Source organism: Delphinus delphis, chromosome 15 (genome assembly GCF_949987515.2).
Source record: "Delphinus delphis chromosome 15, mDelDel1.2, whole genome shotgun sequence".
NCBI classification, from domain to species: Eukaryota; Metazoa; Chordata; class Mammalia; order Artiodactyla; family Delphinidae; genus Delphinus; species Delphinus delphis.
In genome coordinates this window covers 46380848-46390803 of record NC_082697.1, presented here as the reverse complement: position 1 = coordinate 46390803, position 9956 = coordinate 46380848, and the positions used below count along the sequence as shown (strand labels likewise).

Below are 9956 nucleotides of genomic sequence, written 5' to 3'. Positions count from 1 at the left end.
CTACCTCTGCTTTCAAAATAATAGTGCTTTCAGAAAAATTTTTATGCTGATTTCTCAAACGGAAGTCATTCGTAACTGATATAAAAACATTTGCCATAGCTCTGTACCACCGTATTATTATTTAAACATTTTAAAGTTATCTCATTTTTCAAATCTTGGATAAATTGAATGAGATTTTATATAACTGCGATAAAGAGAAGTAAATAAATAAATAGCTATTAAAATAAAAAGGTATTTCCCTTGAGTTCCCTTAAATTTGTAACTCAACGCAATTGATTTGACAAAGTTTAATCATCTGTAGCTGCCTCTAAAAGATTCAAACACCTTAGAATGTTTTATTTCTGATTGCCTTCTTTCCATCTCACAAATTTTTAATTGTCTGGTAATTCAATTCAGCTATTGTTTTTAAAGCAAAATTTATCATCATTATTACTTTTTTTTTTTTCTGGCCATCAGTGCTTATTTAGATACACATGCATGTTTACTAGTCTCTCCCCAGCGTTTCATCTGTATTCCGCTCCTTTCTGAGTTTAATTTTCTTCTTCCTGATATACATCTTTTACTCGTCCTTTCAACTGGGTTCTTTGAATGGTAATTTCTCTCAGTCTTTGTAGTAATTGTCTTATTTCACTTTCATTTTTGAATGATCATTCAGGTAGGTATAGAATTCTAGGTTAATGATTATTTTTACCTCTGTATTTTTAAAATACTGTTCTGGTGGTCGGGAAATGATAGCCCATAGGCCAAATTCAGCACATTATCTATTTTTTGTGTGGCCCATGAGCTAAGAATTTTTTTTAAACATTTTTAAACAATTGAAAAAAACCCAAAAGAATATTTCAGGATACACTCACTATTATAAAAGTCAAATTTCAGTGTCCATAAAGTAAAATTTTATTGGAATACAGTCATCATGAAATTTGTGCAAGAATATATCTAAACAACATCAAAAGGCCAAATGATATAATACTGTGTTCTGAAAGAAAACCATACGCACTGTATAATTCCATTTATAGGGTGTTCAAAAAGTGGCCAAGGGCATCTGTGTGATAGAAGTCAGAATGGTGCTTACCTTGGGATGGGGCAGCCTTCCAGGGCACTGGGAACGCTCCACGCTGCTCTTTTTATTTTTTTAATATTTATTTATTTATTTATTTATTTTTGACTGTGTTGGGTCGTCGTTGCTGCGCGCGGGCTTTCTCTAGTTGCGGTGAGCGGGGGCTACTCTTTGTTGCAGTGTGTGGGCTTCTTATTGCAGTGGCTTCTCTTGTTGCAGAGCACGGGCTCTAGGCACGTGGGCTCAGTAGTTGTGGCACGTGGGCTCAGTAGTTGTGGCACACGGGCTCAGTAGTTTTGGCTCGCGGGCTCTAGAGTGCAGGCTCAGTAGTTGTGGCGCACTGGCTTAGTTGCTCCACGGAATGTGGGTTCTTCCCGGACCAGGGCTCGAACCTGTGTCCCCTGCATTGGCAGGTGGATTCTTAACCAGTGTGCCACCAGGGAAGTTCCCACACTGCTCTTAGAGTCAGTGCAATGGCGGAAGTGAACTTCCCAATGGCTAAGAAAATAAGATGTTTTTCCTTAGGCAAAAAGAAGAGAGGAAACAGAAAGGAAGGGAGGGAGAGATGGAGGTAGGAAGGGAGGAAAGGAAACAGAGAGGGAGGGAGAGACACACACATTGAGGCCTCGAGACATCGAGAGAGAGAGATTGAGCTCATTTGCTGCCTGCTGTTCTGTCAGCAGCATCCCCACCGTGTCTCTCTGAACATGAGACTCTCCACCATTGCTGTCATTAGAGATTCTCCTCAGATTGGCTGTGGGAAAGGCTGAGTTCTACAAAGAAAGCAGGTACTGTATCCTGGAGCTTCCCAGAGACTTTCATGGGCATAGCGGCCCCTGCAGAAGGCCTTTGCAAGCAGTGCCTCTTACACTTATTTGACCACAGGACTCTTTTCCCTTCAAAATACCTCTCAGGACTGCTGCCCCTTAGGGCTCCAGTTTGGGGAGCTCTGTATGGACCATGGGCGGAAACTGTTTTTCACCTGTAACTCCTGACCACGTGCCATGGCAGCTGATTAAATATGAAGACCCTGAATCAGTAAATAATTCCTTTCAATGTTCTTCAGTCCTATTGTTTGAATATTTTAAAGCAGCTTTGTGGGAAACAAAGAATACAGTTGCAGACATTTCTAGACAGGCCAGTCCTCAGAAACATCATTCTCCTGGAGAGACACGTATCAACTGGTTTTTGGGGACAGTCGTCACAGCCTACCCCCAGGGGAGATGCGTCCCACCAGCCACGCTCACTCTGACCACACGGAAATTGGAGGAATGTCCTGTTTCGTAAGTACTGAAGCCAGACTGGCTTGTCATCTCAGGCTAACTGTGGGCTGTTTTTCTCTCTTTCGGGGACAGGATCAAAAATGTCAGTACTCACTTCTCCAAGAGGAAGGGTGGAGGTGGTTCACTGCCGAAGAACAGAGTCACAGGATATTTATTGCATCAAAAACCTCATTAGAAAATTTACCCAGAAGCTGTTTGGGAGTCTTAATATCATCTCTCTTCTGTAAGTACATAGCAAAGGGGCTCCACTCCTTTGTCCTTGTGGGGCTTGGTGAGGAAAGGGCAGCAGGAAAATCTGCCCTATTGAGCGGGAGATCTCTGGGAACAACCATCGCTAAGTCCTGTAACAACATGTAAATTGAAAAGACTTCTCATGACTTCTGGATTCAGGCAAACTAGGGTTCAAATCTCAACTGCCCCACCCACTAGTAGAGTCACTTAGCTACCCGTTTTGAGAATTTATTTTCTTTCAGACTCTGTGCTTTGCCAACATTGTCTTGTTTAACTCTGAGGTAGCCACTGTCATGCCCATTTTACAGATGAGAGAGTGGAGGCTCGCCCAAGGTCCAGCAGTTAGTAAGTGACAAAGCCTGGATGTGCTCTTAGCCACTGCTGTTGAAATGTTCTTCTAATCTTCAAAATATGCGTAGGTTTTTTTTTAAATCTTTTTTCTCCCTGTTTTGTTTTGTTTTTTTTGGACACCAGAATATGAATATCCTATATGCTGTTCCTCATTATTTTTATTGAAAATGATAAGAGAGAGCACAGTGTTTTGGATTTCATAAAGCTTCAGGTTAAATACAATTGAAATGTTTAAACTAGGCCAGCCTAAGACATTAAAATTTGCAATTTCTGATCACCACACTGATGAATGTAACGTAAATTTGGCACAGTTTTGTTGGAGAACAATATGTGTATAAAAATGCTTTAAAAATATGTATAACAATGAAATGATTTCATTTTTTTTGACATTATGGTGAATTAAACACCTTAATGATGTCCTCTGGATGGAAACATGTTGATACATACACACACACACACACACACACACACACACGTACGGACTGTGCAGAGAACATTGTCAAAATGAAATCAGAAACTTCAGGACAATAGCAGGAACCCACACCACTTTCTCCTTGAGGATTTTTGCTGCATTCTAGAAACCTCACAGTTTTGTTTTGACAGGTTCACAAAGAACAGAAGAAAAATACTCCATCCACTTAAGGAGGGAAGTATTAGATTTCTTTGTATAAAACTGTGCAGTTCTTTGTAAGGATGAAGGAGACAAACCCACTGCATAAAAGTAAGGAAACTAGCCTGTTTCAACCTCAGCATGAATGAAGGGGGATAAATCCTTCCCCAAGAATTCATAAGCACGTGTTGATTCAAAGTCTGTGTTAATTATCTGCATGGTCCCCAAAAGCTTCAAAACTTCCCAAGTAATGAATGCATTTTTAGACCACCTAAACTAGTTTACCCATAGACTGAATAAAGTAGAGGAAGTGGAGAATTTGATTAAAAGTGGTTGCACGTTAGTAGTGTGTCCAGGAGACCCACTGAAATAAGTACAGCTCAGGTCTGAAGGGGTGGAGCTTCAGCTCAGACTTCAAATAATACTCACAGATAAAATTCCAAGGAACATGAGCTCACAGTCAAAAATCAAAAATATACAAGGAGACATTCACCATTAGTGAGAACCAACAACAAAAAACTATACAGCAGAATCAGACTCTCAAAGACTTCAGATATTAAGTCAAAGAATATAAAATAACTATGCTTACTTTGTCTAAAGTGAGAAGATATGTTTTAAAAGACCATAAAAATGAAAAATGAGAATTAAAGTCTAATAGACCATCTAGAAAAAAATAGAGTTAATATTAAAAGCTCTGTGGATGAATCAAACATTGTAATAGACACAGCTAAAGACAGAAGTAGTGAACTGGGGCATCAATACCAATAAATCACCTAGAATTCAGCACAAAGAGACAGAGACAAAAAATAAGAATGGAATATTTAAGAAATAGGTCTAATCAGACTTCTAAAGGGAGATAATAGGAAGTGCAAGAGTCAATATTTGAAGAGATAATGGCCCAGAATTGTTGAAAAGCACCAATTCTTCTAGAAAACTCAATGGATCCCAAATAGGAAAAATACACAGAGAATTCTACAACTAACCACATCATAATGAAACAGCAAAACACCAAAGCTAAAGAGAAGATCTGAAAAATAACTATAAAGAAAAGACAAATTACCTGCAAACAACTGAAAATTAGACCAATGATGATTTCTCACTAGCAACAATGGTACCCAGAAGATAGTGGACTGTCTTTAATATTGGAGAGAAAATAACATCAAACTAGAATTGTATACCTAGAGAAACAATTTTTCAATACCTAGGGGAAAATGAATGCATTTTTTAGACAAACAAAAGCTAGTTTACCAGTGAACTCTGAATTAAGGAAATTCCTCAGAATATACTCTAGGCAGACGGAAGAATATCCCAGCTGGAAAACCCAAGATAAAAGAAGGAATGTAAACAAAAATATGTACAAATATGAGAAAAATCTAGCTTGTATGAAATAATAACATTAATAATGACTAATTTAATATAGGTATTAAATGTAAATGGTAAGTTATAAGATATGAATAATAAGTTAGCTAAAATACAGGACAAAAATAGCAGATAAATTGGGAGTCATGTGATTAGATTGAAAGTACTCTTAAGGTATTGTTCAGGGGGAGGGTTGGTAGCTAGTATTCAGAGGTGCTCCCCCTCCCTCCCATGAGCCACATGTCCTGCATTCAGTCCTTTTGTAGTCCCTTCTTGTCCTGAATCAGGGTTGGCCCTGTGTAACCAATAGAAGTCAGTAAAAGTGATGTTTTATGACTTCAAGTCTAGATCATAAGAAGTCTGCAGCTTCCACTGGGCTCTGGAATGCTCCCTCTTGGAACCCAGATGCCATACTGTTAAACGCTCAAGTCATGTGGCCACACGCAGGTGCTTCACTTGGCATCCTCGGCCGAGCTCCCAGCCAACAACCAGCATCAACTGCTAACAGTATGAGTGGAGCTGTTCTAGACATTGGATAGTCAGGTGACTCCAGCCACCAGCACCACTTGACTGCCATCACCTGAGAGATCCCAACCCAAAACTTCTCAGTCAAGCCCAGCCAGCCCACAGAACCATGAGGGATAATAATGAATTGTTTTAAGCCACTAAGCTTAGGGGTGGTTTGGTACATGTCAGTTGATAACTGGAGCAGAGGGTAAAGACCTTGTTAGAAATATATGTTAACGTGGCTAGAATAATCATTTAAAGATAGGTGTAGAGATTATAGCTTCTGATCTATAGAGGGAAAATGGAACAAGAAATTTATAACAAACTGAATCTCAAAGAAGGCAAGAAAGGAAGAAAAAAGAAACAAAACATAGAACATATTAAAATCATGTAATAGGAAGATAGAAAACAGTTCAGTTATATCAGTAATCAAAATAAATGTATTTGAACAAAATTTTTCAGTTTAAAGAGAAAGATGGGCAGATTGGCTAAAAACAGAACAAAACAAACAGCAGTCATATTTTACATATAAGAGACACACCTAATATATAAAGTCACAGAAGGATTTAAAGTCAAAGTATTTGGGAAAAAAAAGATGCCAGCCAAAATCTCATCCAAAAAAAGGCTACTGTTGCTCTATAAATAGCAGACAAAATATACTTTTGGCAGAAAGGATCATTGCAGATAAAGAGGGTCATTATAGCAATATAATGATAAAAGATTTTGTGCCTGAGGGAGGTGTGACAATTTAAACTTGCATGCTCCTAATGACAGTCATAAAATATATAAAGCAAAAAATCAATAGAACCAAAGGATGAAATAGACATACCCACCATCATAATGGGAGATTTAATATACCTCTGTTAATAATTGAAAGGTCGGGCTTCCCTGGTGGCGCAGTGGTTGAGAGTCCGCATGCCGATGCAGGTGACACGGGTTCGTGCCCCGGTCCGGGAGGATCCCACATGCCGCAGAGGGGCTGGGCCCGCGAGCCACGGCCGCTGAGCCTGCGCGTCCAGAGCCTGCGCTCCACAACGGGAGAGGCCACAACAGTGAGAGGCCCACGTACCGCAAAATAAACAAATAAATAAATATAAAATAAATGAAAGGTCAAGCAAACTGAAAATCAGTTACAACAGGAAAGATTTCAACAAGAACCCAATTAAAGAACTTGATCTAACGGATATATGTAGAACACTGTAGCCAGTGTTAGAACGTACATAATCTTGTCAAGTAGACATGGAAACATGTATAAAAACTAACTTCCTCTTAGGCCATGAAGCAACCCCAGCAGTGGTTAGTACCACAAAGAGCATTCTTTGACAACAATGCAATGGAGTTAGAGATCAATAACAAAAAGATAATTAAGGAACGCCCATATATTTGAAAAATTTTAAATGCAATAATAAATAATCATGGGTCAAAAAAGAAAAATTAGAATACATGAGTTGAATGAAAATAAAAATATATGTTAGATATATAATTATACGTATGTAAATGTAAATACCTACAATACGTGAAATCAAGTTAACTCTGGTGTTGCAGCTAAAGCAGGTGTGGGCGTTGATGACATTGGAGGCGCCCATGCCTCCCCTATTCTCTGGGCTTCTGTGTTCCTCCCTGCACTGTAGTCTCTGCCTCTGAAATTAGCCTGGAGCTGTGACTCATCCAATAGAATGTGTTGGACATGTGCTGTGCCGGTCCCTGGTCCCTGGTCCCTGAGCACCCTACCCCTGCTGGGCCTTGGAGTGGCTGTAAGGGTTCCTGGAATCCATGTGTCTGATGTGTTTATGTGTTTTCTGAATTGGCAGTTACAAAAAGCGTAACTTACATCATGTGGGAGGGGAGTAGTGAAAGTTTTTTTAATGTGAAAATGGGGCCCTTATAACGTTGAGACCTGCCTTAGAAGCCAGCCTATTTTCAGAAGTAAAAGTAAATTTATATTTTCATTAGTGTCCTGGAGCTCCCCAAACAGCTCCCTTGCTACCCAGCCCTTGTAGCCTTTCGTTTTCACATTAGGTAACTAACTCCCATCCCCTCGCCGGCCAGCCTCAAGCTTCCAGACCCATCTTACGGGCATTTCTAAAACTGGCGGTTTCTTTTCTCGTTTATTCAGTTTCCTTTTATTGACTGCTGGCTCAGTCACAGAGATACAGGAATGAGTAACAGTGGTCTCACCTAAAAACCCTGCTCAGTTTTAGGGGAGGACATGAGCGGATTGGGCAGAGCGGGTGAGTGGGGAAAGGGCCACAAGAGTGGCCACTTGGTGTGCAGATGGCACAGTGCAGTCAGGGGGGGCGGAAGCTCCACGGTTCAGAGCATGAGGAGGGGCACGTAAAGGGACTCTGAGCCCTGTTTCACTCACGCTGCTTAATGAGGCAGAAAATGGAGACACTGTTTCACCAAGATTTCCACCAAGTACGGTTAAGTAAAACGAGTGTTGGCTGAACTTGGAAAACTCCTTCAACCAATTGAATAAATGAAGCACTGCTCTAATGAAAAGAACTCTAATTTCTATTGCTGGATAATATCTTCGAGCTTTAATATATTTTCTGTGAAATACATACCTGTGCTCGTGCTTGTGTCTATATATTTTTAAGGGCTCCTTTGGTTTGGATTTGGCTTATTACAAAGAATAATTTTAAACCAGCTTTAAAGAAACACACCTTCTCCCTCTACCTTTTTCCCTCCTCTCCCTCTTTTGCTCCCACGATGATTTTTATCTGTCCTGTAGAGGACCTACTGGCTGAGAGGTAATAAGAAGTGAAATTGTACATACAAAAGGATATGCTGCCAAAGTTACTTTTTGTAGTCAGGCTCTCTGGAAATTGCAGTGCATTTTCCCATTGAAACAATGTTATTGGTGGCTGGCTGCCCACAAAAGCCTATTTAATCTCTAATGTCTGTGCCATATAGTACCATGCTAATTGTACTACAGAACACAACCGCCACCCTAGGTTCCCATGGATAAATGCATTTCAGGTTCAAATTGGGATTCCAGGAACACATTTCCCTTGCTTCCCTGAGGGGATGGCAGCTGCCTGGTCCCAGCTCTTGCCCACTTCCTCCTCCACCACCTCTATCACTATCATTGCTGATGCTCCGTGGTCCCGTGCCCTGGGCCTTTTCTCATCTGGGTTAGAGCGAGGACTGTCAGTGTGAAGCCATAGGTCGTGGCTCTGGGAGCCCGGAGCAGGGGACCCCAGAGGACCAGGAGCTGGAGGGAGCCCTGCGGGAGTGGAATGAGGGGTAGGGGCTTCAGTGAATCAGACGGGAGGAGCTGGGGGGCTACCTCCTCCCGCTAATGAGCACCCTGTGTGGATCCCCTGTTCTCGGTACCAGAGGGCAGCCAGCTGCAGTGCCTGGGCCAGGGGCACCCCTGGTGGAGTCCCCGGTGGCTGAGGACTGTGACTTCCTGTGAGAGGGGATGGTGGCTGGAAGTGCTGAGATTGGTGTCCTGAGCACAGTGTTTCCCAAAGGTGCCCACAGCTCTGGTGGGCCCCAAGTGATTTGACTCAAACCATGCAAGAAATTTTTTTTTTTTTTTTTTAGTGGTATGCGGGCCTCTCACTGTTGTGGCCTCTCCCGTTGCGGAGCACAGGCTCCGGACGCGCAGGCTCAGCGGCCATGGCTCATGAGCCCAGCCGCTCCGCAGCATGTGGGATCTTCCTGGACCGGGGCATGAACCTGTGTCCCCTGCATCGGCAGGCGGACTCTCAACCACTGCACCACCAGGGAAGCCCCAGAGCAATTTTTGTTTTAAGTGTCATCTCTTCATTTTTATAGTTACCTTCTGTTTATAGGAAGGTATAATGGTTTTCCATTTATGATAGCGATGTAAAATTTTTTTATTGGAATAGACTTATTTCAGCCAAAAGTGAACTGGCTTAAAGAAAATAATTAAGTACTGGAAGTGCATGTGTGTGAGGGACACGTACGTGGGCCAGTTGGCCATCCTAAATGTATGTGTTTAGGGCAACACAGTGGAGCTGGCAACATGGAGAGGATGGGGAAGACTACGGTCAACGGTTTCCCCAGCCTGTCTCCAAGGGAGGGGTATTGGACACGTTATATCATAGACGTGACACCTTTCTAATGAAGTGTAATTTTCTGTAAAGATGGGGTTGGTAGCACCAGATGTCCTGAAAGATGCACTTCCATACTTGCTGCCACATCGCTCCCACCTCTTCCATAGGCTAACGTATCTCGTGCAGTGGTTGCCAAGATCCAGTAGCCAAAGGTGGGAGAAAACGACACCTCTTCATCTCACTTCTGGTACCTTCCTCATGTGTGCAATTGGAATCATTTCCGCAGGGAGAAGGCAAACCTTGCCATCACCCTCCACAATGACCAGGAGGAGATCATGGCCCAGGCCACCTTCGTAGACTATCCCAACTGGAATGTCGCCCCACAGGACGACTGGGTGTCCGTGTTCCGGGAGCTGGACAGTGAAATCCCATGCACAGTGAGTAACCATGCACGTTGCTTATGAGAACAGCTTGAATTTGGAAGGGAAGTCCTATGTTTGCATATAGGTTTTCTCAGTTTTTAGACTGAG

General features: G+C 41.9%; 1 protein-coding gene across 1 annotated transcript in view; it reads left to right on the top strand.

The window, feature by feature from the left end:
* The first annotated feature begins 2420 nt into the window (after window positions 1–2420).
* The window catches only part of CFAP61 (cilia and flagella associated protein 61), a 252242-nt gene continuing 244706 nt past the window's right edge, over window positions 2421–9956 (top strand). The window contains exons 1-2 of the mRNA XM_060032942.1: window positions 2421–2563; window positions 9713–9863. Of these exons, the coding sequence (XP_059888925.1) occupies window positions 2421–2563; window positions 9713–9863 (294 nt within the window). The remainder of the gene's footprint in view (window positions 2564–9712; window positions 9864–9956) is intronic.